This window comes from Bos indicus, chromosome 18 (assembly GCF_029378745.1).
Source record: "Bos indicus isolate NIAB-ARS_2022 breed Sahiwal x Tharparkar chromosome 18, NIAB-ARS_B.indTharparkar_mat_pri_1.0, whole genome shotgun sequence".
NCBI classification, from domain to species: Eukaryota; Metazoa; Chordata; class Mammalia; order Artiodactyla; family Bovidae; genus Bos; species Bos indicus.
The window spans coordinates 55,428,959-55,456,945 of NC_091777.1; the positions used below are offsets into that span (position 1 = coordinate 55,428,959).

The 27,987-nt window shown below is 55.3% G+C and overlaps 1 protein-coding gene across 3 annotated transcripts; it reads right to left on the reverse strand.

The window, feature by feature from the left end:
- Positions 1-652: 652 nt before the first annotated feature.
- On the reverse strand, positions 653-27,981 carry LIG1 (DNA ligase 1). 3 transcript variants are annotated; one of them, XM_019979907.2, is made up of 28 exons: positions 27,831-27,981; positions 24,374-24,441; positions 23,215-23,304; positions 21,876-22,014; positions 20,393-20,519; positions 19,050-19,145; positions 17,511-17,615; positions 16,968-17,084; positions 16,678-16,753; positions 13,998-14,078; positions 13,622-13,678; positions 12,657-12,829; positions 11,863-12,029; positions 11,394-11,470; positions 10,634-10,725; positions 10,342-10,441; positions 9,733-9,818; positions 9,077-9,192; positions 7,980-8,075; positions 5,693-5,803; positions 5,085-5,156; positions 4,567-4,711; positions 4,326-4,408; positions 3,466-3,618; positions 3,307-3,360; positions 2,595-2,738; positions 1,052-1,144; positions 653-892 (listed from the first exon to the last, which is right to left on the reverse strand). In XM_019979907.2, exons 2-28 carry the CDS (start codon positions 24,388-24,390, stop codon positions 809-811), a joined length of 2,751 nt encoding a protein of 916 aa, XP_019835466.2. In that variant the 5' UTR covers positions 24,391-24,441; positions 27,831-27,981; the 3' UTR covers positions 653-808. The 3 variants fall into 3 exon arrangements, with proteins under 3 accessions (XP_019835466.2, XP_019835465.2, XP_019835463.2); XM_019979906.2 differs by lacking the exon at positions 27,831-27,981 and adding an exon at positions 25,752-27,171 and having other exon boundaries at positions 16,968-17,081; XM_019979904.2 differs by lacking the exon at positions 27,831-27,981 and adding an exon at positions 25,752-27,170.
- Positions 27,982-27,987: the final 6 nt, after the last annotated feature.

The window sequence follows — 27,987 nt, forward strand, 5'->3', positions numbered from 1 at the left end:
CGTGCCTAAGGGAACCTCAGGACTCCACGTAGGGATGGTCACTGGGATCCCCAGACATACAATATTTAACACTTAGTATTTTACTTAAACATGATAAATAGAGGTACATTAATTTGCCAATGCTTTAAGGTAGAACTCTTAACTACGAGAAACAAACCCCATTTGTACAGTGGTGTGATCACAATGGAATTTATTTTTTTTCTTCCATCCCCACCCCACCCCCATGACAAGAAGTCCAGTTAGGCAGCTGCCGCCCTCGGTTCACTGGTTAAGGGTTGTCAGGGCGACTTTCTCTGTGACGCTCCTGGCTTGTTCCTCATGATCACAAAGTGGCAGCCCCAGCTCCAGCCATCACACCCACGGTTGCACGTGCATGTGGGCTCAGTTTGCTGCGTCGTGTCCGACACTTTGCAACCCTGTGGACTGTAGCCCACCAGGCACCTCTGTCCAGGGGATTCTCCAGGCAAGACTACTGGAGTGGGTTGCCATTTTCTTCTCCAGGTGACCTTCCCAACTCAGGGATCAAACCCAAGTTCTCCAGCACTGGCAGGTGGATTCTTTACTGTTAAGCCAACAGGGGAGCCACACTGCTACACTACCAAAATGTGACCTGTTAAGGCCATACCCCCAGAGCCCAGCAAGGACACAGAGCAGGTGTTCAATAATTATTTATTGAAAAAAATGACCGAACCCCAGACCCCCGCTGAAACCATCCCCTCACACACACACAGGGCAACACCAGCCGTGGGGAGCACTAGTAGCCACAACCCCGCCCCCGGCGCCCCAGCCTCCAGGGCGAGCAGGAACTCTAGTAGAACTCTTCCTGCTCGGAGTCCGGCTCCGCACCCTGCTGGTTCTGAATCTGACTCTGCTTCTTGTACAGACCGGCCACCTGAGGTGAGAGGGTGGGTGGTGGGCGAGTCAGAAGCCCCGGGCAGCCCCACCTTCTTCCCAGCCAAATCGGGCCAGAGCCCACGCTCTCCAGGAGGCTGGCCTGGCAAGGTGAGCCCACCCCTGGGCCAACCACCCACCCCTCCACCACAGGCCTCACCTGGGCACTGGTAGTGGCCTGCTCCGGCTTCTTATCCTCACGGACGCGAATAAACCGAGGGAAGCGGAGGGAGATCCCCTTCTCGCTGTCCACCTGGGGGAGGCACAGGGGAAGTGGTAAGGAGAGCAGGCAGCATTCCCCACCCAAGGTCTCCTCCCTGCTCCGGTGCCTCTGGCCTCAGTCTCTTGATCCATACAATGGGACTAAGTGATGGGTCATTGTAAAAATCACATCAGGTACGCAAGTGTTTGGGTCTGTACTCAGTGGCATAAGAACAGGGGGCTGCCGGGGCTTCTGTTGCTATTGTTATTGGGGCTGAAAGGCAGGAGGGCACAGAGCCAGAGGTAGACTCTAAAACCAGACTTTGGGGTTCAAAGCCCAGCTCCCGACTCAGAAGCCAAGTGAACCTGGGCCCATTATGCACCTTGGGCCTCTATTTTCCCATCTGTGAAATGGGAAGGTCAGTGTTTTTGTGAGGATGAGTGTGAACAAGTGCCGTGCCTGCTTCACCTAAGTGCGTGATAAATGCTGCTCCCACTGCTTGTTGCCAGGGAACCCTGACTGCCCTAGGTGGAGCAGGCGTGAGAAATTTCAAGAAGGAGACGAGATAAAAAGTATGAGCTTTGCCTTTACGTGGAAGTCTGCTGCTAAGCAGAAATGCGCATGCCAGATTTTGAAGGCTCAGAAGAAATCCCAAAGGGAGTATGTTTTTAAGGTTTCCTGTTCTTCAGATAACTACACTTCAATTTAAAAAAGTTATATTTCCTGTTCTTTGGAAGGAGGATGCTAAGAGCTGCCCTAGTGCCAGTGGGTGGCAGGGGGTGGGGGTCCCCTGGGACACGGATCCTTTGGCAGGTGTGGAGAACAGAACCACTAGTGAGAGAAATTAAGCAAGGAACATTAAAACTTGGAAAATGAACTACAGTTGATAAAGCAACGCAGTAGTTTCTTTTTCTCGTAAATGGTCAGCAGGAAGTATCCTAAGTTTTTACTGAAAGGAACTGCTCTCAAAAATTACTTAAGACCTGAGTGTGAGACTGATATTTAAGAAAGTGATTTAAAAAAAAAGATAGAAATGTGGGGTTCCCTGATGCCTCAGGTGAAGAATCCGCCTGCAGTGCAGGAGACACAGGTCCCATCCCATGGGCAGAGGAAACTGGCACGCGGCAGTCCATGGGCTGCAGAGTCGGGTACGATTAGTGACTAAACAAAATTAACTGAAGCACTTTGCTGCACACCTGAAACTGACATAACTTTCTAAGTCAACTATACTTCAATAAGAACATAAAATTAAAGACATAAGAATTTAAAATTTGACAAAGAAATCAATTTCATCGTTTTCTACTCCTGGGGAATTTTTCCTATTTTTTTAAAGGAGACTTTGATTTCACTGTCTGAAACCCAAATAAAACGCCAGCTTCGGTCTTCTGAAGCATCACCCCGGAAGCACAGACATGGGCCCCAGAATCCCCTCCCCGCTGCTCTCCAGCCACTCAGCTGGGATTCTTTCGGAGGATCTCCTCAGGGTCCCCCCGTTACTCACCAGGCCTCGGGCCGCAGGGTAGATGGGGGACAGGGAGAGGTCCGCGCACTTCACCTCCCACACGTCGCTGGGGTCCAGCCAGTGGTCGGGGGCCACCGCACCGTCAGCCCGAACGTAGGAGCGCGGGGTGGGCAGCACTAAGGCCTGCAGCCGTGCGAGAAGGGGAGAGGGTCTTGGATCGAAGTCAAGGCCGAGGGCTGGGGGAGGGAGGGCAGCGAGGAAAGAGGGAGGAAGATGGGGAAGGGGAGACACAGACACCCCTCAAAGTAGAACACTGGCAGGGGCAAGGATGATGAAAGAAATGGGAGAAGGAAGAAATGGAGACCCTGGGAGCCGAAACAAGAAATTAAAGGCAGAAAGAGAGGAGCAGAAACCCAGAGACAGGAGTCAGAGACCAAGAGAGACAGAACCCAGACAGGGACACACAGACCAGAGACACGAACACGCAGGAAACCGCAGCGCACCCCAGACGCCCGGCACCAGGCCAGCAGACACCCCGGAGACTGGGGCTCCCCTGGCATCCTGAGGGCGAACTCGGGGAGCCAGCAACACGCCCTGCCCTGAGCCTGGCCCTGAGCGTGGCAAACAGGGCTCCCTGACAGCATCTCTGGCCGGTAGCCGGCAGGGCTGGGACTTGAACTTGGACGTGCTGGGCTCCCCGCCGCCAAGCCTCCCACAGGGCGAGAGCCCCGAGCGGGCAGGGAGGGCTCACCTGGAGCCTCTGGTGGTGCTCTTCCAGCTCCTCGTCACTGAAGCCAGTTCCGAGCTGCGAGGACAGGGGTCAGTGGCTCTGCTTCCCCCCAGCTCCCACAGGCCCAGGATGAGCCGGTCTGCCCCTCCCCGCCACCCGCCTCCGGGGTCCACCTGGCACCTTGCAGATGGCCTGGAACTCCTCGCTCTCCTCGTCATAGGAGGCCAGCAGGAAGCCCCCGTACCGGCCGGCCCGTTTCCCCTTGCCCAGGTAGGCACCAATCACTACGAGGTCCAGGGTGTCGCCCACACCCTCGAGGTAGTCCTTCTTCAGCTGGGGGGAGGGAAGGCCGGAGATGAGGGTGGGGAGCTCAGGTGTGAACCCCACTGCTGGTGTGGGGAGGGTGGGGGCTGGGTGAGAAGACCCAGGACAGACGCTGGGAGGAGAGCGGATGAGGGACAGGTTTCTCGGCTGAAAAAGGCTGATGAGAAAGGGGCCACTCTGATGGAGAAGGCGGGATGGAGGGGACGGGTCAGGTGGGCAGACTTTGGGGGGTCACCTCAGATCCCCCTTCCTTTAGTATGGAGGGACATTCCACTCCATCACAGGGAGAACATCTATCCACTCATTTCAGAAACTAAATTAAGTGCCAACTGTGTGCCAGGCAGGAGCTTGTTCCTACCCCAGGGTCTCTGCGCTTGCTGTGGCCCTGCCCCTGACTTTACCCTGCTCGTTACTCCCCATCTGCGTCCTGGCTGACCTCCTGGTGGAAGGCAAGAACAGAGTGCTCCCCAGGCTCCCTCATCCTGCCACCTGGGGCACACAGACAGGCGGTTCTCCACCAGCCTTGGTGAATTTGCTCACAGGGAGCAGCGCGGGCAGCAGGGCCGAGGCGGCTGCTATGGGAGGCGGGAGGGAAGGAGCAAAGGGCCCCAGAGCTCGAATGGGGTGAGGCGGCGATGGGGTGTGGACCACCCAGCAGGGACAGGCTTCTGGTCCCTGAGCTCAGAGAGCTGGCAGGATGAGAGGGTGGGCGGCACCTTGAGCCAGTTGTGTGACCTCTTGGCGATCTCGTAGGTGGCGTCCACGTCCAGGGTCTTCACCATCAGCCCCTCGCAGGAGTCTAGGGAACACAGGAGAGCCACGTGAAGCCCCGGCGCACAGCCTCGCAAAAGCCGTGGGCGGGACTCTGGTCCAGTCGTAAGGTGGGGCCAGGGTGGGTGCAGATCACGGGGCGGGGAGGGAGTGTCGGGGGGCACAGACCGTGTGGGACGCCCTCACCTTTCACCGACTGCTCCAAGAACTCTGCGATCTGCTCCGTGTCCTTGGTGTCCAGGGAGGTGGCAAAGACGAACTCGCCCTCCGTCTCCACGAAGTTCTCCCGGAGCAGCTGCCGGCGTCGGGAGAGGGGCTCACGTACCAGGGACTGCAGGGCGGGATGGCAGACAGACGTCACCATGGAAATAAGGAGGAAAAGCCCAACGTGGTCGGGCAAAACAGGAAGCGGGTGGGTCACAGGTCACCCTGTGGCTGATGGAGGTGAGTGTGAAGAGGGGCGTCAGTTTACATTTGAGGCAACTTAACAGAGGCTGGATTCTCACGTCTGTTCCCGCCCTCAGGCCGCAGCAGGTTGTTTTGGTTGCAGGACAGGCATACAGATGGGGAGTTGCAAAGGGAGGCCTCAGGGGCCACACTTGAGAGCCGCTGCCCAAGCGTGGCCTCCCAGCTCAGCCCGCTGGTTCCCAGGTCTACACACCCCTTCATCCCCCGAACACCCAGAACACAATGCCGGAACTCACCTCTCCGTTGAGGTAGATGAGATCGAAGGCATACAGACACACCTGCACCTGGATCTCCGCCGCGTCCACCTCCTGGGTCGGGAGGGATGGAGACCCGGAGTGGGGGTGGGGAAGGTGAGATGGGGCTGGGTGGGGCTGGGTGGGGCTGGGTGGGGCCCCTGCCATCACACCGGAGGCAGACACCCAGTCACCTGCCACTCTCCCCTTCTCCCCAGCCACAAGGTTGTACGCCTATAAGCACAGCAATGATGCCGGCCGCTGGCACTGGATTATGAGAGCAATCATCTCATTCTCTCTGCTAAGTATTCGCTTGCCCAGCCTCCCTCGCAACTAGTGAGGGTGACATGACAATTTTGGCCAATGAGAGTGAAGAAGTTTTCTGGGGTGCAGGATGAGGGGGCTCCTGGAACAGATCTTTCATAATAAGTAAAGACCCCTTCCCTCCTTCCTATTTGGCATGCTGGGATAAGAATGTGATGGCCGGAGCTGTGGCAGCCATATTGTAAAAGGCTGAGAGAACTACATTCCAATTGACAACTCTGTCTCTCTGGGACAGGGCAGGATTGGGTGGAAGATGATGGCAGGTGCTGGAGTGGGGCAGAGGCTACCTTGCGTTTGCGGGTGGTGAGGACTTGGAATGGCTGGATCTGCTTCTTTTCCCGGTCCCAAGCTACAGCTTCTGTGTCTAGGATGAAGGATGTGACCGATGGGAGTTTAATCTGAAAGGTGAAAGGGGGAAATGCAAAGCTCATGAGAGGTGGTGGATGAGGCCAAAAGACAGATGGAGAGAAACCAGTTTATTCCCCTTCTACATGGAGAAGATCCAATGACAAACTGATGCCAGCCTTAGAGACACGCGTGAAAACAGATGCCTTCTGGTCCCCACTGAGAGGGGAAAAAACTAAGTTTTCTGAGGACTTACTATGTGGTCCCACAAGCTGGAAACCCAGGAGCCTTTGTCATCTTCCTCTTTTGCTCACTTCACATTCAATTCAGCCATGAACTTGCCCATTCTCTCTGTGAAATCTCTAAGGCATCCACTTGCCACCACCTCGCAGAGCCCAGTCCAGCCTCAGCCACAGCATCCTACCAGTCTCCCTGCTCCTGCACTGACTCTGCCCAATACACTCTCCTCACAGCAGCCAGGCTGCTCTCAGTAAACCCCACATCTTCTCGGTGCTCATCCCTGCTGAAAACACACGGCTCCCCAAACCCCTGGAACCTTTCCTTGGCCAGCCCCCGCACCCCTTCACCTCACCTAGCCCCTCAGACTCACTCTCTGCACCCCCACACACAAGCCTTTCTGGTTCTTGAACGGACTGTGCCTTTCCAACCACAGGGCCTTTGCACATGCTCTGGACTTGAGAATCTGCATGGCTCCCAGGGCCATCCACACTGTATCCTGGGCTGTGCTTGGTGACGGCCCTGTCTTCCTGACACCAGGGCTAAGTCTTATTCTGTTAAAGGCTCACAGGATCCTGGACCTGTTCTTCAGAGCCCAATCTGAGTACACTCAGAGGTAACAGCAGGGCTCTGATGAAGACCTGCCTGCTCTGCCGTCTGGGTTAGTCGCAGCCTCCAGCACAGGGCTCGGCAGAGAGCAGACACCCAGTAAACACTTGAATGAACGGGGGAAAGAAGCCAGATCCCACTGACCCTGGACTGTGACTGCCTACATGAAGCTCTAGCACAGGCAAGATGAACTTATACCAATGAGAAAAGCAGATCAGTGGTTGTTGCTGGAGGTGGCAGGTGGCGGTGGGGAGAGGGGCCTGCCTGGCACGGGGCATGAGCAAACACTCTGGAGTGATAAACGCACAGAAATGTTTTATATGTTGATTATGTGTCTGGGTGACCTTGTCAAAACTCTGCGAACTCTCAAGTCAGAACCTTTTATGGAAACTACGCCTTAAGTTGGTTTTAAAAATAAACAGCACTCAGCACATCACAGGAGCTCAATTAATGCCTGCGTTGCACTGTTTCTCTGTCCTTGCTGCTCTAGGAAAGAGCAAATGTCCTCATTTATTACAGAAGACTAGTCCTCTCTGTGGGCTTCCCTGGTGGCTCAGTGGCAAAGAATCCGCCTGGACTTGGGTTTGAGCCCTGACTCAGATCTCCTGGAGAAGGAAATGGCAACCCACTCCAGTCTTTTTGTCTGGGAAATCCCACGGACGGAAGGGCCTGGCAGGCTACAGTCTATGGGGTCACAAAGAGTCAGACACGACTTAGGAACTGAACAACAACAAAGTCCTCTTTGACCGAGAGCTCCTAAAGTAGGTCCACACGGCCCCTGGGAGCACAGACAGCCTGGCTCCAGAGCCCTAGAGATCCAGCCCTATTTACAGGCTGTGGGGCCAGCGTGCAGGCTTCTCCTCCACCTTCATCCCAAACCTTCTCCTCGTCAGAGTGTGAGTCTGCCTTTCCCAGCCTCCGCTGCACCAGAGTGCCTGTGACCCCGTGCTGCACAGGGGACCCCAAGGTGGGGTCAGCCGGGGGTGATGGGAGGTGCCCGGAAAAGCGCTAACCTTCCTCATGGCGGGGGGACAGCAGCTGGAATCCCTTTCCTACCCGTCTTTCTGTCTGGAAGTGTGGTGGCTCCCTGGAGACCAAGGGGCCAGGCACTGGGATGAAAAGGCAACGAGCCAAGGACAGCAGACCCAGCTGGGTTTGGGAAGACCTTGGTCCTCAGCTGAGCCAGCCCACGGCCACCCGCCTTCAGATTTAAAAGGGGAAAAAAAAAATCTGCAGGCGTTCTATTATTTATAACCCAACACACTTCAATCTAATTGCACTCTCTCCCGCTACACCGGGCCGGCCTGGCTGGCCCTCCGTTCCCCGCTCCCCTACCAGCACCCCTCCCCGGCCCCCGAGGTGGAGCCGGCAGCAGGCACTCACCTTAGGGATGCGGCTGATAATGTCGGGGTACCTTCCAGTATTGTCCTCCTGATTCCTGCTGAAGATCTTTACCTCCCCGCCTTCCAGAACGTGGATCTGCCATCGTGGGGGAGGGGAGAGGGACTCAGAGCCGGGCCCACTCCCGGGAGCCCCGACTTTCTCGACCCCACTTCCATGGGCAGGAGGTTCCAGAAGCTCTGCAGGAGGAACTGGTGCAGAGACCTCAGCAAATCCTTCCTGGGTTCAGAGGGCGCTCCCAGGCCCATCTGTGGAGCCCCTGCCGCCTCGTCTTCATCTCCAGTCCAGCCCCTCCTCCCCCGGCTAGCACAGGTGCTTTGCTCTGTGTCTGCACGCGCCAATTTGTCTGGATGTTGTGGTGCTGTAACATTCTGGTTTTTATGATTTAAATGTATTCATTTTAATACGTCTGGGTCACAGTCCTTGAGCAGAACCATATATATGCCACCTAATATGCACATTATCCTAAGAAATAGTAGTGTATGTGTATACAACATGACTTTAAAAATATATATTTTTAAATCACGATTGCTAGCTTAAGTCATAGTTATTTTCTGCTCAGCACTGTATTTCAAAGGTCCATCTATGCTGAGCCTATCCAATCTACTGCGTGTAGCTGCCTCAAGGCACCACAGGGAGGCGCCCACGGAGCTCACTTACCTGTCCTCAGGTGAGAGCAGGGAGTGGCCCCCACTCCCCCCAGGACAGAAGAGCCACAAGAATCTTCACAGCCCAGACCAAGGCCGTCTCCGGCCCTGGAAGCCAGGACACACGTCCAGGTAACCGCACTGAGGGGGACGCAGGGCACCGGCTACATCAACACGCCCACCAGCAGGACAGCACAAGTGCAGCCCACGCTTTCTGAGCTCCCACTGCCCTGGGTCAGGACTTGACGATGTTACCTAGTAGGATCTGTTTTCAGAGGAGCCAGTCAGGTGGCTACGACTGTACCACTGGAGGTGGGAACTAAAGCCCCGAGGGCCGTGCGAGACCAGACGAGTAGCCATGCGTGGCCGGCCGGCCCCGAGCTCGGGTCTGAGGCACCCCATGCCCCGCTCAGCGGCGCGTCCACCCCTTACCTGTGCCCTCTGCCCGTCGTATTTGTACTCGCAGGTGAAAGCTGCCTCCTCAAAGCGCTTCAGGACCTCACTGACACCCCGGGTCGGGTGGGCCAACATTGGTTTCAGGGGAACCCCTGGGAGGGGAGGACAGAGTGAATTCAGATAGAATTTACTGGGTGGTGAATTCATGGAGGCAGGGTGGAGACTGCTAATCGCACTCAGAAGCGACGCGTGCAACACCTGGGTCTTGTCATCACAGAGCCTGGCCGCCCCCTTCTCGAAAACTAAAACAGAAATGCGAGCGGTCTAGAAATTAAAGCGACAGCCCTGGAATGACAACGTGATAAGAGAAGGAACTCGGGGCGAGCCCCAGGGTGCAGCGCGGCCCCTCCCCTGCCGCCCGCCTCCCTCTAGGCCCTTCCATGGCACAAGGATGAGATGCTGCCTGCCTGCCGCACCGCCTCTGGGGTATCTCGGGGACAGCAGCTCTAACACGGAAGCGCGAACTCCATGGGGATGAGGTGCGGCTCAGGGGAGAGGAGGGTGCTCTCTGAGCAGGGGGCCCTGTGCTGGCCACCCCAGGGATGGAGGGAGGGGAGCCTGGTGGCAGCCAGCCCGGGGCGAGGCTGTGGATGGGTGGAGGCGGGCAGGGGGTATTTCATGGAGGCGAGTACCTGGGCTCAGTCTGCAGTGCTCCGGGAGCCGCTCCAGGCCGTGTTCCAGAAGCACGGGGACGATCCGCTCCAGGTCAGGTACCTCACTGGGGCAGGGAGCAAGAACAAGGCGGACGGGGGTGTTCTTCTAGAACCCTGCTCGCTGGCTGCAAGATCCCCACTGCCTGCCTGTCACCCCTTCCCAGGGTCGGCTTCTGCCTCCCTCGACTCCCCTCATCACCCCAACTGTCGTCGTCCTTCATGTTTCTTCCAGGCCGGCCTCCCCCTCCCAATATTCCGGCTTAACAATGGTCTGGGGCCAGCCTGAAAGCAACAGTCTACAGGTCTCCAAGCAGGGGCAGAGTTCTCTCCATGACCGTCACGACCCTCACAGTGTGCCCATCACCAGGCCCCGTCTGGGTTTCTCATGGCCTTTCCACAGGCACAGTCCTGCCTGGAACTCAGAAGCCTCTTCCTGCCCCTCTCCTTGGCTGTCAGGATCACCGCCTCTCCCGTCCCTGTGTCCCTGACCCCTCGCTGTCAGACGCCTCCCTGATCTTTGTCACCTCCCCGTGCCCAGCGCCTGTCTTGTCTGGATCCCCACCCAGGGCTCTGTCACCTAGGTCTCACCAGAAAGTCTGCTTCAGGATCATGCCTTGCTCCTCCAGCCACGTCTTTCTGGCTTCTGCCGTCTTGCCCTTCCCGGCGTCCACCACGGCGGGGGGGCATTCTAGGATGAACCCCAGAGGAAGGGGCTTTGGAATGGGCCCGACCCCCCTCAGCTAGCCCCGGGTCCACAGTGGGTGCTGGTGCGAGATTCCTCAGGGAGAGGAGGCAGAGGGAACCAGGTGGGGGTGGGGGTCGGGGGAAGGGTGGCCGGGTTAGCTTGAGTGACAGCGTGGGGCTGGCCACCGGGGCTCACCTTGACTGGGGGGCGTGAGGCTCACGGCCTGGGCGAGGGCCGCCAGCACCGACTGCTCAGCCAACCCGAGGCGCAGCCGTCCACTCAGGGCTCTGGGGGGACAGAGGGTAACGGGGATGGGTGCACCTGTTCAGCCCCTTGCTCCTCCCTCCTCCAGTCTCCCTACCACGACCCTCTCCTCTAAACCAGAGCAGCCTCCAGAGCCGGAAGGGACCTGCGATCACACAGCCCCACTTGACAGAGGAGGAAACTGAGGCCAGCCACAAATCATCACGACCACAGGCAGCGCCTACAGGCAGAACTAGGGGCCTGGCAAGGTGTCCGTGTCTCTCCTCAGCTGCCCTCTGACAAAGCAGTGATGGTGGGGGTGGGGCCGGGGCACGGCCAGATCTGGAACAGCCTGCCCAGGGGTGCCAGGGTGTGATGGCCAAGAACCTGTGCCCGTAAGGGCCCTGCTTGAGCCAGTGACCTCGGGCAGGAGGCTGTCTCCATCTCCCCTTCTCTAAACGGGAGTGAGGTTCACAGCCTCCCAGAGCTGCAGGGAGGAGCTCATGGGAGAAAGCGCGAGGCACAGGCCAGGGCAGACATCACTAATCCACTGCGGCATGCTTCACCCACGAGCCCAGGCTTCTCCAGGCAGCACTGCTGAGAAGAGGAGCTCCGTGCCCCGCTCACGATGCTCCCATCCGAGGGCGGTCAGGGCACCAGCAGTGATGTGCCTGCTGGCCCTCCTCCCCCCGTCACAGGCCCACACCCTCACCTGGCAATGAAACGTGCCTCTGAGTGACGGCAGGCCACAAAGAGGCCTTTGATGACGTCAATCTTCTTGGTTGTGGACTGGAGAGAAGGGGGCAGGGCGGTCAGTGCCAGGGGTGAAGGGAGGGAGGCCATCCTCGCTGCCTGGGGAGCTGCCACCCTTGGAGACCTGCCCGCCTCCCACCCCTGCTCCCCGGTTCCACGGCCTGGAGCGCAGAGAACAGTAAGAAGCTTGTCCTTCCGGCCTCCCACCCCGGCTCTGCTCAGCAGGTGTTCACGGAGCCCCACGGCCCGCACTACATCGGGGCTAGGGTCTCAGGAGGAGAGTCCTGCAGTCTTGAGAGCAGCAGGAGAAGAGAAGCTCTGATCCCAAAAGCAGGACCCAGGTGACACCGCCCTGAGCAGTCGAACCAGAGCCTTCCAGGTCCCCAAGAGGAGAAGGTCTGGGGAGAGCCAGCCGCCCGCCCACTCACAGCGCTGCCTGCCAGCTGCGCGATGTCCCGGAACTTGGCGAAGACGCCGGCGGCAGTGAGCGCAGGCGGGGGCAGCACGAGCCTCTGGGTGCTGCGGCTGCTCTCGGCCACCAGCCCCACATCACCCTTCTCGGCCACCTCGGCCCGGACGGACTCCAGCTGCCGACCTTGTAGGGTAGAGGGAGCAGCGGCTGAGCGCCAGGAGGGGTGTGGCCACCAGGCTCCCCTCTCCAGAAGCCAGGATGATGAGCCCGTCTACACCAGAGGGGTCGTCTGGGGCGGCATCATCAGTATGGAGGTGGGATTTAAAGCCCTGGATTTCGGCCCCGACTTCCTCCCTGGCCTCCTGGTTTCCTGTCCGTCCTCCACGTGGGTCCAGAACTGACCCTGCCCCTTGCCTGCCTGGGACCTTTCCACGGCTCCCCAACACCTTCAGAGTAAACACAGAGCACCCCAGGCCCTGGGCAGGTGGGCAGGTCCCGCCCACTCGGCCAACCTCTCCTGGGCACAACCACACTCTGTCCCCAGCTCCGCTCGTGGCTCTGCTGGCAAAAGCCCCTAAGGACCTCTGCAACCTCCACGAGCCCCGACCATCAGCCTTGCTCTGCACCTGCGGCATCCCCCTCTCCCACCTGATCTGAGTGCAGACCTCGTCCTGATTCCCCCGTCAGTGGCCGCCCTCCCCACCTTGCACCTTTCCAGTCCCTCCCCATCATCTCCCAGCCTCCCCACGTCCTCCCTGGAAGCCCCCCATCCACCCGGCCTGGGGGCGTCCACCACCACCCCCGCCTCACCCGTGGCCTGGGCCACTGCCTTGAGGAGGATGCCCTCTCCGATGCCGAGCTCCAGGCCCTGCTGGGGCGGCCCCAGGCGGTTGAGGCTCAGGTAGAGGACGGGCAGGAGGTCAGCAGGTGACAGGGCCACCACGGAGCGCAGCAGGTTGCTCAGCGTCTCCACCATCCGGAGCCTGGAGGAGGGGATGGGGGTGAGACCACCTGACATTTCGGGGTCAAGATGGGGTAGGAGAGCATGGTGATAAAAGAAATGCAGGAAAAGAGACGAGGAGAGGGCTCATGACCAGTGCCCGGTGTGTGACCCGAGCCACAGGGACCACCACAGGCTGCTGGTGGGACAGGAACTCCATCTGACGACGACAAAGGGCATGATCAGCTACAGGGAAACAGCTGATGTGTACGGACTGCTTTCCGGGTGCCAGGCGTTGGTATTAAGCCTTCAAAACGTTCTCTGACTCCCTGAATTCTCACAGCTGCCCTGAGCTAGATACTATTTCATTTTACAGGTGAAGAAACTGAGGCACAAAAGACTATGTAACATGCCAAGGTCAAAGAGCTAGTGAGTATTGGGCTGAGACAGGGTTCTCACTACAAACAAGACGTGGGCTTTCTCTAACACTGAGGATCGGGAGCATCAGCCTTGGTTACTGCAGGTACTCTTGGTTACTTGAGCTTAGTATCCAGTTCCTGCCACCAGGCAGTGGAGCCTCTCTTCCCACGCCGGGGATCACGGTCACCCTCCTGTCCTGCTCTGACCAACAAACCAGGCACAAACGATGGTGTGGGCCCTCAGAGGCCTGTGGCCGCTCTTGTGGCCAGGCCTGTTGTCTGTGATCTCATGCGTGAGGGTGCAGCTGAGCCAGGAGGGGGTTAAGAGGATTAAACAGCTGGAGGCACAGCCAGCGCCAGTGGGACAGAACCGGGAGAGCCCCCACTGGCCCCGGGCAGGCAGCCTGGTTAATTACCGAGCAGAGACCTCCTCGATCTTCTCGAACGCCCGGGCCACAGCCAGATAAGGAACCCTGGGGGAGGAAAAGGACAAACACCCACACTGTACACCCAGCGTGTACACCCACGCTGCCTCCCCGCCAGCTCCCTGCCCCTACACGCTTCCCAGTGAAAGATCTGCTGATCCCCAGGTGCTCGCAGGCAATCCTGCCTGACCCCTGCCTGGGGTTCTCTCTCTCCATCCCCTTCAGAGCGCCCAATGGTCTCCCCAAAACACTGAGGGTTGTGGGGGCTGGGGGAGGACTGGCAAATCTCTCATTGAAGCCTCCGGAGACAAGGCCTCCCGCAGTGCCAGGGAGCAGAGGAGGGGTTCTAGGGAGGGCCACGCCTCACCTCTGGCCCGCCTTCCAGCAGGCATCTTCGATGGGGTGATAGTTGTTCTTGGCAGGATTATAGCTCGCTGGGTCCACGTGTCTGTGGAGGGAAAGGAGAGGCTGCAGGGTAGATGCCTGGGTCGAGGAGAAGCCATTCCACCAGCTGGCATCTACTGAGCATGTCCTAAGTGCCAGGTACTATTCCAGGCACAAGGGCATGGAAATGAATGAAAGTGAGTTTGCTAACCTGGAACACATGTTCCAGTGTGAGAGTCGGGGGTGAAAAACAAATGAGACCAAAAAGCAGAAGAGAATAAGTCATTTTCAGTATTAAAACATTTTTAAGACAAAAACCAGATAGAGGAAGAAATCAGAAAGGCAGATGCTGCTTCAGAGGACGGTTGGGGAAGGCCAGAGGAGACATCCGGTCAGAATGATATGAGGGGTTAGCAGAGTGGGGGCCAGGGAAAAGAGCATCCCAGAGGGGAGCTGCAGGTGCAAAGGCCCTGAGGCAGAGACACGCCTGGCACGTTGGAGGAACAGAAAAGGGGTCAGTGTGGCTGAAGTGGAGCAGTGTGATCTGAATATCGTTCAGTTTAGTCGCTCAGTTGTGCCTGACTCTGCGATCTCATGGACTGTAGCCCGCCAGGCTCCTCTGTCCATGGGGTTTCCCAGGCATGAATACTGGAGTGGGTTGCCGTTTCCTCCTCCAGGGGATCTTCCCGACCCAGGGATTGAACCCACCTCTCCTGTACTGGCAGATGAATTCTTTACCACTGAGCCACCTGGGAAGCCATGTTGTTCAGAGTCCACTCCGAGAGGCAAGGACCCCTGTGGGTCAGACCTGCCCTCACTCTGGCTGGAACAGCAGGAGGAAGGTGCAGTCCCTGGGTGCCCCAAGGAGCCAGGCACTGTGCGAAGGGCACTCCATCTGCTAGCAAATCAGTCCTGCAGGCAGGGACTCACCTGCCTCCCATGTCACATAAGGAAACTGGGCAGAGTGGTTACGTAGCTCACCCGAGGCCACACAGCTAGTAAGCGGTGCAGTTCTCGGACTGTGTTCTAACCCTCTACATCATACGTTCCTCGGGAAATGCCTCACACCCATCCCGTTAGAGCCACCACAATCCAGATTCTGCAGTCACACTCCTTTGGGTTAAAATCGCTGCTCCATCAGTGACCAGCTGTGTCCTGGTGAGGAAGCAATTTCCCTCTGAACCAACCATATGATGGAGCTACCCGGAGTCCGTGCCCTGACACGCCCTGAGGTTAAGGGAGAAATTAGGGGAAGAGTTCCCACTCCTTGGTGCGCTTTGTGGGGAGCATTTTTACAACACTGACTCCCCAGCCTCAGACCTATGTCTCTGCCAAACATGGGGTGAGGGAGGAGACTGCTGACTGTTTACAGCTCTTCAGCTGATCCTGTGCACAGACAGGGATGAGGATGGCTGAGCCGGACAGAGCACGAGCAGTGAGTTGTATGGTCTCAGTATTTGATAAGGGATCGCTGCCTGGTACTTCCTACTATAAGGAGAAACGGCAGAGCTGAGGGGTAAGAAATTCTGCAGCCACGCTGCCTGGCTCAAATCCCAACTCTGCCACACTCCTCATCTGTGGTCTAATCAAGGCAATCAAAATTAATAATAATAATAGCAGCTACTACTTGCCGAGTGTGGGCATGGCCAGACGCTAGTCTGCAAACCTCAGGAGGAAACTGGCCCAGAAAGGCTAAGTCGCTTGGCCAAGGTCACACCAGCTGACAAAGGTGGAGCTGGGATTTCCAAGCACTCCAGAGCACTGTCCTGCCTCCACGCCTCACTTTTCCCACCTGTGGAATGGGAGTCCCAACAGAGTCGATGCACAGGGTTGCTGTGAGGCTTCAATGCATCAGGATATGGAGGGCACAGCGTCTGGTGCCGAGCACACCGTTTACAGTGGATAAAAGGGTGTGCTTTCTACCATTAACAAGTCCTCATATTAAAGGTGAGGAAATTGGAGGTACTGACAGTTTGTCTGTCTCCTGGAGGCGGCCATCAGTGATCAGGTTGGGAAGAGTGTAAAAAAAAAAACGATCGCAGTATCCCAAGAAGTAAAAATCAGGACACAGAACTTCATGTCAGACACCAAGTTGGCGAGAGAAACTTACAAGTAATATAAGCATGGGCACGAGCCCAGGGCGCAGGGCAGGGGTGCAGAGAAGAGGCCCAGCGTAGAAGCCAGGGCAACTCGGCCTCCAGGCCTGGCTTTACCCCCACCCTCCCTGCGTGTCCCAGGGAAGATGGCCTAGCTGCTGGGCTACTGGTTTCAATGCCTGGGAAATGGCTAAACACCAGCTGCCTACTGCACAGGCCCACTGCAGAGAGGAAGTAAAAAGGCACAAAAGAAACCTTTAGGACGTGACTTGACACAGAGGAGGCGCAAGAAAAGGAGCTGACCTTTCCTACAGCGCAGTCACGTGCTGAAATGGGGCCATTTAATCTCACTAATAAGGTTGCGACTGGGGTACAAACTTGTCATTAAGAATCCCAAATTTTTTATTAGACTAATTAAACCTGAATCACAAAATTCTAACGCTGAAAGGCTGTTTGGTGATTACCGGTCTCCTTTTTGGAGGCCCACCTCCAATCAGATCAGTGAGGCCTGGGACTCACTGGCTTACTTTGTTTCGTCTGCTATTCTCTTGATGGATCCTGACTCACCCCTTGATCTCGTCCTTTCTCAGAGCACCAGGTCCTTCTTCTTTCGCTTCTTTTTTGACAGCTGGCTTCCGGGGGGCTGGGGAATGAAGCAGGGAAACAGTGGACCCTTTCTCCTTCCCACAGCCCCCACCTCCCAAGTACTCTCCAGGTGGCATCGCTCCGTGCTTGGGGCAGGAACACGGCAGGAAGGGCAAGTTAGGCCTTCTCACCCATGGGAAGGCTGAGCTCCTTGGAGAAAGACCCACCTGCCTCTTCCCTGCGCAGCCCCGCAAGGTGAAGTCCCCACTCACAGAAGAAACTGCTGAGGGTCTTTGGAGTTTTGGGGGGCAGTTGAGCCTGGCCATCCTCCTGTGGTTCCTGCTTCACCGTCACCCCGGGCTCTGAGACGCTTTCTGTCGGGGACTCTGCTGAAAGTGAGAGAGCTCAGATGGTGATGCAAACTTTAAACAAATGTATTTCTTGGCCACGAGGCATGTGTGACCTAGTTCCCTGACCAAGGATGGGACCCGGGCCCCCTGCACTGGGAACACAGAGTCCCAGCCACTGGACCCCCAGGGAAGTCCCCAGTGCCTATGATTTCTGAAAGATAACTCGTTGGAGGATGACTGGCTCTTTTTTCCTCACATGTGTGGAGGAAAAATAACAATAAAAATAACAGTAGTAACAAAACCTAAAGTTTCCCCTAGAATTTGCTTTTAGACAAGACATTGGAGAATCTTATTGAAGTCTTATCTAAGCCTTATTTACATTAACCGTCCTCCAAAGACATGGGACCCCACCCCCCGCAAAACCAGAGAGAGGGGCCCCAGGGAGAAAGAGGGTCAGACACTCACTGGAGGTCTTCCGGGGCTCAGGGGGCGTCGTGGGCTGGTCCCCGCCTTCCACTTCCTCCTTGTCGCCCCCTTCAGGCTCTGGGAGGCTTTCTGTTGGTGTCTCCGCTTCCGATGACATAAAAAGGCAGATGGCAAGAAGTGGCACTGGGAACCCCTCCCCAAGGGCATTTGCATTCCCAAGACACTCCGCCCCGTTTCATCTTTGCTGCTCTGACCGCACACGTGTGAAGTGACGGGAGGGTGAGGGTGGGTCAGCCCTGGGCCACGCGGGGACCTTGAGGGACACCAACCCCAACGCTTGCTTGTGTAGCTGAAAAGCGGGGAGGGCCAGACTTTTCTTATAAACCATTATTTTTGAATTACTCACAATGAAATAGAACTGCAAAGGTTTCAAAATGCCAATGATAACTTGTTAAAGTTTTTTTAAGCTGACTGAAAAATAAAAAAAAAAAAACCACCTCCAGGGTAATAATAATAACTGCATCAATTGACTTGGGAATAATCTGCCTTAGTAGGGAGAAGTCATCCCCTGCCCTGGCCCCCAAAACCCCTGGACACAGATAAGGGCTAAAACTTCATGATTTACAGTAAAATTTGTTACTAAAAATTGCCAACCAGAAATCAGATCTCCACCAAATTCAGACCTTCCCTGGGAAGGACAAACCCAATAAAGACCTCTTATTGAAACAAATGACGGTGACAAAGCCTGATTATTATAATCGTGTAAAGGCCCCAAATGATCTGTGGATCAGATGTTTGTAGCTATATTTCCCAGGTAAGATATTTTACATTTTCACAGGCTGGACGCTGTGTGACCTACTAGCTCACGGCATTTTGCTTGTCGTTATTAGATCACATACTTGGTAATTCATGACGTCAGCTTTCTGCAAAGCTGGGTACTCATGGGTGGTGTGATGAAAACCAAGTATTACATGAAAATCAGCATGAACAGGAAACGAGGGCAGCAGTTTTCAACTGGACTCCGAGGTCCGAGCAATTGTGCAGTGCCCAGGAGACATCCTATTAGAAACTAACTGTGATTATTTAAGAATTAATTTTTTTTCCTTTCAATGCTATGTATATTACTTTCTCAAATGCCCAAGCTGCTAGAACATAAATAAATAGTTGTTTGGACATAACTCGACAAGCTGAAGAGCAAAGGCCTTGGGCAATGCGCAGTTAGTTACTAAGACACTACGGGTCCTGAAGTTTCTACTTCTTTGCTTTTTGGCAAAACTTACAATAAAAACAAATCATTTAGAGGAAAATATCTTCCATACGAGAAATAAAAAGAGAGAATAAACTGTATTTGAATTAAGATGGCCAAACTAAGGTACTCCAGAATGCGTTCATGACAAAATTCCCTGGGCAGCGGGGTGGGATTCTGATGGAAACGTGTGGATTCCTGGTCAAAGTGTCAAATCAAGTGGGGTCCCCACACCCTGTCCTCCTAGGCAGGCCCCCACCTTTCCAGACCCCCCACACACAAACACAGAGTGAGCCTCTCCCCCGCTTCCTCCCTCCCGACCAGGGTCTCACCTTCTTCCTCCTTCTTCTTCTTAGTTTCTGGGTCCTTGTCCTCGCCCTGCTCTTTCAGAACATCTTGAAATGTCCGTTTGGGAAGCTGCTTCCGGGCTGGAAAGACAAAGGGCTCAGGGTGGCCTCCTTGCTGGCCCACCGGACCCACCACAGTGGGCTCAGACCCCCGTGGTGATGGCCCCTGGGACGGCTCTGGGGCCCTGCCACTGCCCGGGTGCGGGGCCCATCCTTCAGGCTTCTGCTTCCTGGCTGTGTGGCCGCGGCAGGCAGGTCCCTTCATCTTGGGAGCCAGCACCTGCCCCCCTCTCTGCTTCACCTCTCGCCACACGCTATCCTCAAGCCCTCGCTGCCCCCCACATCACACCTTATCCTCAGAGACTCCGAGGGGTGTGGGGTTCCCGCACCTGCTGTGCTGTTCCCACCCCGAGGCCTTCACACGCGCTCTGCTTGGCAGCAACACTTCCCTGTCCCCCTTTCTCAACAGGGCCGACCCCGACCAGGACCCTGATCCAAGACTCAGGCCAGACAGCCGCTCCTCTGGGCCCTGCCTCAATCCGCAGCCACCCCTGTGCCTGCATGTCATTCCTTACAGCAGCACCGTCAGTGGAAATGTACAGTGAGCCACGTGTGTCTTCTGAAACTTTCTAGTGGCTACACTGAGGAAAGCAAAAAGAACCAGGTGAATCTAAGTTTGGATAATCTTGTTTACTTGACCCAACATAACCAAAATATGATGATTCCAACATGTTTTGAATATTTAAAATCAGTATCATTCTTTTTCCTATGCTGCTGCTGCTGCTGCTAAGTCGCTTCAGTCGTGTCCGACTCTGTGCGACCCCATAGACAGCAGCCCACCAGGCTCCCCTGTCCCTGGGATTCTCCAGGCAAGAACACTGGAGTGGCTTGCCATTTTCTTCTCCAATGCATGAAAGTGAAGAGTGAAAGTGAAGTCACTCAGTCGTGTCCGACTCTTAGCGACCCCATGGACTGCAGCCAGCAGGCTCCTCCGTCCATGGGATTTTCCAGGCAAGACTACTGGAGTGGGGTGCCATTGCCTTTCCTATGCTAGGTCTTCAAAATCTGATGCACTTACAAGCACATCTCAACTGGGCACTGAATTTTCATCAGAAATACTTGATGTGTTTAGATTTCATACAATCTACCAGTGAGAAAGCCCAGAGAAGGAAACCATTTGCCCGAGGTCACACAGCCAGGGGCTGGTGGAGCCGTGCTCTTAACCACAATGCTAAGACCAGCGCTGGCAGGAGGGTGGCTCAACGGTGGAGAGATCCACACATGGACAAAGAGAGGTAGCTGAAACAGCGTGGCCCAGGGGTCCTTACCTGTGCGACGCTTCGGGATCCCTGATGGGGATGCAACTGCTGGGGAGGGTTTGGAGCGGGAAGGGCTGCTCTCAGGCAGTGTGACAGGACTGGGAGGCGAGGCCTGTGGAGAGTCTGAAGCAGGCTTCTGGAAAGGAAGAGAAAGAGCAACTCCTGAGTTGGGGGAGAAGGAGGGAGCACCCAGCTGCTTCAGTTTCCAAACACTTGAGAGAACACAGCAACTCAGCCCCAGCTCTGGCCTCTTCCCTGGGCCATCACCCCACTCTCCTGTGTAGTTTCATGGTCCCAGACTGGCCCTATTATGGACCACGGTAACAATTCTTTTTTTTTTTTTTTTCCCTAAAGTGACAAGATCTTTGATTTTTAGCTAAGCATAATATGGCCCAACCAAAAAGTGGTGGCTCAGATGGTAAAGAATTTGCCTGCGATACAGGAGACCTTCCCTGGGTTGGGAAGATCCCCTGGAGGAGGGCATGGCAACCCACTCCAGTATTCTTGTCTGGAGAATCCCCACGGACAGAGGAGCCTGGTGAGCTACTGTCCATAGGGTTGCAAAGAGCCAGACACGACTGAGCGACTAAGCACAGCACAGCACATAATATGGCCCAACCAAAAACTTCCCAGATGCCCTTGCAGCTAGGTGTAGTCAGGAGCCTAAGGACTACACTTCCCAGACTCCCTTGCAGCTAGGTCAGAAGCCTCAGGTCTACACGATGCAATGTAAGGGCAACTGGTTCAAATGACATTCACCTAAATGCTAGGGGAGTGCCCTGCTCTTCCCACTGGCTGAATGTGGGCATTCGCTTGGACAACTTCATCTAGGGATGGTGAGCAACAATACAGAAGCACCCTGGGGCAGAGCGAGCCGAGGAAAAGACAGATGACAAGAGGCGGCTCACGGGGGGCCTTGGAGGCTCCATCAGGACTGTCTTTGTCCTGAGCTGGCAACCCTAGGGCGGGGGTGGGGGAAGGGTTGGAGATGGAAGAGGGGTGCGCAGTGGGGGAGACAGGATGTTGCTTCACCATCGACAGACTGAGAAGTGCTGCACTTCGGATGTGATCTTCAGAGCAGCCAACAGGCAAGAAATGACTTAAGTGAGGGGAGCAAGTGAGCCGCTGCACTTGGGGAAGATGGAAAGCCTTCGATTCCACGGGTTCTGAGCCTTTCCTACAGCAGGCATTCTCTCCCATCACTGTGTAAATCAACTTACGGCACCTTCACGGCCACCCCTGACAGGGGAGGTTACCCGGAGCTGCCCGAGCCACCTGAGGCTGCCTGCCAAGACATCACGAGGGCAAGGAACCACGCCCAGGCCCCAGGGCGGAGGCGGAGTGAGGCGCACAGAAACCAGGCCCAACAACTGAACTCCTCTGCCCCCTGGGGCATCAGCTCCAGAATTCTCCTGAGTAGCTGCTGCACTCAGCTCCAAGGCCAATGGGAATGACGCTTCTGGTAAACGGGGGCAGGCTACTGGGGCCCCACCTGGCTTCTGGGGGTGGTGGGGGCTTCCTCTTCCTCCTCCTCGCCCTCGCTGCCCAGGACCCGGGTCACCTTCCTCCCTGGCCTCTTCACTGGAGAGTCACCCTCAGACACCACTCGATTCCGCTCCTTCAGCGCCACCCTGGAAAGTGAAAAAATGGAGGTTTTTCCAGCAGGCAGAGTGGGGACGCTGCCCCCAGACTCTCCAGCAATTTCATTATGTTTCATTCCCTTCCTTGCCTTTCAAGCATGCAACAAACATCTTCCGGAAGCCTCCTTGGCATGTATATATTTTTTAAGCTATGTTGGGTCTTTGTTACTTTTCTCTACTTGTGGTGCATGGGCTTCTCATTGCAGTGGCTTCTCTTGTCACAGAGCATGGGACCTAGGGTACTCAAACTCAGTAGTTATGGCTTCCAGCCTTTACAGTGCTCAGGCTCAGTAATTATGGCACAGGGGCTCAGTTGCTCTGCAGCATGTGGGATCTCTCTGAACCAGGGATCGAACCCATGTGTCCTGCATTGGCAGGCAGATTCTTTACTACTGAGCCGCCAGGGAAGCCTTCAACATATACTCTGAAACACCCATCCCCCTCGTCCCACTTCTCTGGAGGGCTCCTGTGTGCCCACCTGGTGGTGGGCGATGCTGGAGGAACAAACGAAGTCCCTACGAAGGATAGACAATGGCCTTCAACATTTCTTTGGAGACTTTCTTTCAGTCAGTCATGTAAGACCCTGATCCCCTAGGGAGGGACTACACTTCCCAGCAACATAAAACAAAAGGGGTGGCTCTCAAGTCAGAAGTGTTGATAAATCATGACCTGATCTTTATCACTGACTGAGCATCTTTTATGAATCAGGCCCTGTTCTGTAAGTTGTTAGGGTGTTGACACATCAAGTCCACACTGAAAGCCTGATACAGATCATGATACCCTGTTACCCATAAGGAAACTAGGCATAGGATCCCAGGGTCCCAAACTGGGAAGGTGAGCTAAATCTACCTTGAATGGTCCGGGGACAAGGTCTTCCCAAGAACTTATGACAAGGATGGTGGGGAGAGAACACTGTTCTCCTCAGATGCAGCCAGTGGCAGGGTCCCTGCCTTGTGGAGGAAGTCTACTCCAGAATGAAGTCAAGACACTGGGCCAGAGTCCTGAAGACAACTCTGAGGTCCTGGATCCAGCTATACCAGAAGCTGACACTACCTTTAGCCTTTCAGTTTACCAGGATCAAAAATTTCCCCATGGAGGCCTGCGACATTCTGAGCCGAGTTTGTTAACACTTGCAGCCAACAGAGTCCTGACTAATGAACAGATTCACCACCTCCCAGCCCCAGAACGTACTTCGGAGGGGACTCCGTTTCTCTGACGCTCTTGGCTGTCTCCTTCTCCGGCTTCTTCGCTTTGCCCTCTTTCTTGGGCTGGAAAAATGACCTGGAGGAGCAGAAGAGGGGGAAAAGAAGTGAATGATAACAGTACCAGTAACCCCTCTAACACATGCCACATCCCTCAGCTTCCGATGCCCGTCCCCATTTCTGGCACACAGCAAAAGACTTTGAACAATCCCCTTGGATGGATGAGGAAACAGGCTTGGACAGAGGAGGCAGCACTATGTGCTTTTCTGCCTCAGCTCACCTCTCATGTGAGAGCCAGGACGCATCCCAGTTTCCCTCCTGCAAGTATTAACTGCGCACTTACTGTGTGGCAGGCCCTGTCCTGGGAACCCAGGGGCACAGGAGCGGCCCCGACACATCAAGTCCCTGCCCTCAAGGGGCTGACGCTCCAGGAGCAGGCAGACATTAAGCAATGTGTTCACTGCTTAGTTGTGTCTGGCTCTTTGCAACCCCATGGACTGCGGCCCACCAGGCTCCTTTGTCCATGGGATTCTCCAGGCAAGAATACTGGAGTGGGTTGTCATGCCCTCCTCCAGGGGATCTTCCCAACCCAGGGTCTGGGTCTCTTGCATTGCAGGCAGATTCTTTACTGTTTGAGCCACCAGGGAAACCAATAGCTAATATGAAATGTTTAGAAGCGTTATCTGCTCTAGAAAAGGTCAAGTAATGGGCTCTCCCTTCCACCCAGGCATTACCGGCCCTTTAGGCTGGATCACACTTTGTTGTGGGGGGCTATCTGGGGCACTGTAGGATGTTAACAGCCTGCCCCACCTTTACCCACCAGATGCTAAGGGAAGCCCCCTCTCCCTCCAAGTGGTGACAACCAAGAATGTCTGATGTTCCCTGCTGGAGGGGGTCGGGGGAAGTTGGAAACTGCCCCAGATTGAGAACCACGGGGCTAGGGTCTCTGAACCTTGCAGCCACTAAAATTCTCAGTTACTACACCACCTGGTTTTCCAGTGCCCCTCCCCACTCTCCATACTGCTCAACTCCTGGAAATTCCTATGTAAAGACTAACCCGAGTTCTTCTAAGATAAGGGCAGAGGTAGAGAGAGTAGCAGAGAATTTGGAGAACGCAAGCTGCTGGTGGGTGGGGCGGGGGTCCTTACATGATACTTCGCTGCATGATGGTATCAGAATTCTCTCCCCACTCCTCCTCTCCGCTGGTCACCAGTTTCTGAAAAGAACATCCAAAAATACTTGATGAGGATACTCATTTTTGTGCAGAGATCAAAACACAAAACACACTGATTATGTGGAGATCGGAACACATACACCTCTGATAAGAGAGGGGAAACTTTCACAAATTGAGATTTGGGGAAATCACCCTGAAATCTACATCATTTGGCTTGAACTTCACGCTGACAGACCTGACATATGGGCTGTCAAACATAATATGCAGCTGCTTTAACCAACTAAAGAAGAGAATGCATTTACCAGAAATAAAAAAAGTCTACTCTGAAGACACGGCTAAAAGCCTTCCTTTCTACGAGCCCAGACTAGGAGCTCTTCAAAGACAAGGTTCCTTTCCCAGGTGCCCAGGCCATAATGACTCTGTGTGTACATGCTAATCTTTTTCTTCTTTTTGAAACCTTGAAAAAATGTGTCCCTGGTCGCATTTGATATACATTCTTTACTCTGTTGTTTGGTCACTAAGATGTGTCTGACTCTTTTGCAACCCCATGGACTGCAGCCCGCCAGGTTCCTCTGTCCATGGGATTTCCCAGGCAAGAATACTGGAGTGGGTTGCCATTTCCTTCTCCAGGGGATCTTCCTAGCTCAGGGATCAACCAGCGTCTCCTGCACTGCGGGTAGTTTCTTTAACATGGAGCCACCAGGGAGGCCCACTCTTTGTTCTAACAAGATATAAATCTGCTGAAAACCATGCTTCACTGGAGCAGTTCCTCAGAACTGAAAGGCTTTCTCCTGGGCTAGAATCCTCCATTTGGCTCAAATAAAACTCTTCTTCCCTTCCTATAATATTATTTCTATTCCAACTTCAAATGTTCCCCTGCTGCTGCTAAGTCGCTTCAGTTGTGTCCGACTCTGTGCGACCCCATAGACGGCAGCCCACCAAGCTACCCTGTCCCTTGGATTCTCCAGGCAAGAACACTGGAGTGAGTTGCCATTTCCTTCTCCAATGCATGAAAGTGAAAAGTGAAAGGGAAGTCGCTCAGTCGTGTCTGACTCCTAGCGACCCCATGGACTGCAGCCTACCAGGCTCCTCCGTCCCTGAGATTTTCCAGGCAAGAGTACTGGAGTGGGGTGCCATTGCCTTCTCTGCAAATGTTACCCAGTCCTTCCCTAAGTCTCCAAACCAGTCAGTGCTCCCTCTTTTCAATGTCCTTCCCCATCATGTCCTCCCTTCCTTCCTTAACTCTGGCAGACTCCAGTACACTTTTCATCCCTCTCTGGGCCCTGCCTCCTGCCCTCTCTCTCACCGGGCAAAACCCCAAAGCTGTTGATTGAAACCAACTTTCCACCCACCCTGTTCCTGCAACCGCAGAGTAGAGCGGGACTGGTCACCAGGAGTCCTTCGGGTTGCGGTCCAAGCCTCTCCATTTCCCCAGACTGTTCAATTCTCCAGCTCTCTCAGGCAAAACGACTCCACCCTCCGCCGCCGAGAAAACGCAAGCAAATGCGAGAAAGGCAATTTCCCACCGCCTTATCTACCTCCTGCTGCACCTGCGCACCGCTCCGAATCCCAGCTGTAGGTACTTCGACCACCCAGCTGTACTCTCATCTGAGATCAGACCCTTGACCTGCGCACCAGATCTCATGCCCTCTGACCTCCTCAAACCCTATGCTCCAGTAAGCCCCTCCTTTCTTTCCTCTAGATCAACTTTTCTCTACTAGACCATGCCTATTGATTTACAAATCAGCTGTGATTTGTCCCATCTTAAAAATCAAACAAAATCCCTTCTCTTGAGCCTACATGTTCCAGCAGCTATCGCTCCATCTCTCCTCCCCTTTTCAGAGACGTCATACAAAGAACTGGAGAAGGCAATGGCACCCGACTCCAGTACTCTTGTCTGGAAAATCCCATGAACGGAGGAGCCTGGAAGGCTGCAGTCCATGGGGTCGCTGAGGGTGGGACACGACTGAGCGACTTCACTTTCACTTTTCACTTTCATGCATTGGAGAAGGAAATGGCAACCCACTCCACTGTTCTTGCCTGGAGAATCCCAGGGACGGCGGAGCCTAGTGGGCTGCCATCTATGGGGTCGCACAGACTCGGACACGACTGAAGTGACTTAGCAGCAGCATACAAAGAACTGTCCCATGGCATCATCTCCCGTCTCTCTCTCCTCCCATCCCTGCTTGAACCTTCAAGTTTCTCCACATCCCTCAGCTGGCCCTTCTCATCAAGGTGATAGAAGAACTCTGGGTTGCTAATTCCGGAAATCACCTCCTGTTCCTCATCTTGGCCCATCAGCAGGATTAGAAACATCTGACTCCTTGCTCCATTGAAATTTTTTTTTTTAATTCTTTCTTCATACCACACACACCCTCACCTTGGTGTCCATAAATATTAAAGAAAAAAAAAATTCAAGGACTCATATAGCTAGTTTTCTATGCTGATATCTCTATCTGGATATTTAACCAACATCTCAGACCCAATCAGACCAGCTCAAGATCCTTGTCTCTTCCCTCCCCAAGCTCTTCTAGGCCTCCCTCCACCATCCTGGGCAATAATAAGCGCAGTGCTTTGTGTGCTAAATCGTTTCAGAGTTTTTGCGACCCTATTGGCCGTAGGGATTTTCCTGGCAAGAATACTGGAGTGGGTTGCTATGCTCTCCAACAGGGCATCAATCTTCCAGACCCAGGGATCGAAGTTGTGTCTTTCAAGTCCCCTGTATTGGCAGGCAGGTTCTTTACCACTAGCGCCACCTGAGAAGCCCACAATGAGCCCAGACCTTTCAGCTCCCCTCCCCTGGACCCCACACCTTCACGTCTCTTCCCTTGACTCCGCCCCCTCATCAGGCATACACAAGGCCAGACCGCTCCCTGTTCAGAAGGTTCTCGACCTTTCAAAAGGCCTTTGCTTTAGGCCTAGATCTTACCACTGACTTGCCCCGCCCCACCTCCAGCTCCTTGGGCTCTCCCCTTAAAGTAGACCCTTTTCCTTCAACCTTTCCCCGGCCCCGCCCACTATTAAACTTCCCCCTAGACCCACCCCCTTCCAGGTGGGCCTGCCTCTCCGGCCCTTCCAACTTCCGGGTGACCCCGCCCACCTAGAGCCGTTCCCCGCCCCCTCATCCCTATATAACCACGCCCCTTTCAGGTAGTCCCGTCCCTCCAGGCCTCTCTTCAGATCCTGTCCTGTGCAGTTTTCGGTCTTCGTCTACCTTCTACCTGATCCTGAACCTCTGACGGACGCCGTCCCGCCCCCTCCAGCGGCCCGTAGCCCGCGCACTCCCCTCCGCGGCGCGCTCCCGGCCGTATCAGCCTGCCCCCATGTCCTCTCCTTTGCAGCCGACCTATTCGGGGAAAGCTGGAGCCCCGAGTTGCCGACATGCGCTCTGTTGAACAGCCCTGAAGCCCCGCAAGGCTGGTGCCACTTGCCTCGCGCCAGGCCCGCGCGCCGCTGTCCTGAGCGTCTCTCCTGGAGCGACCCCGCAGTCCCAATTTCGCGCCACCGACTTCGCGCGCAGACTTCGGCGGGCGGGGGCGGGGCCGAGTCCAGGGGCGGGGCCGGGCGACGTCCGAGCCGCCGTCGCGA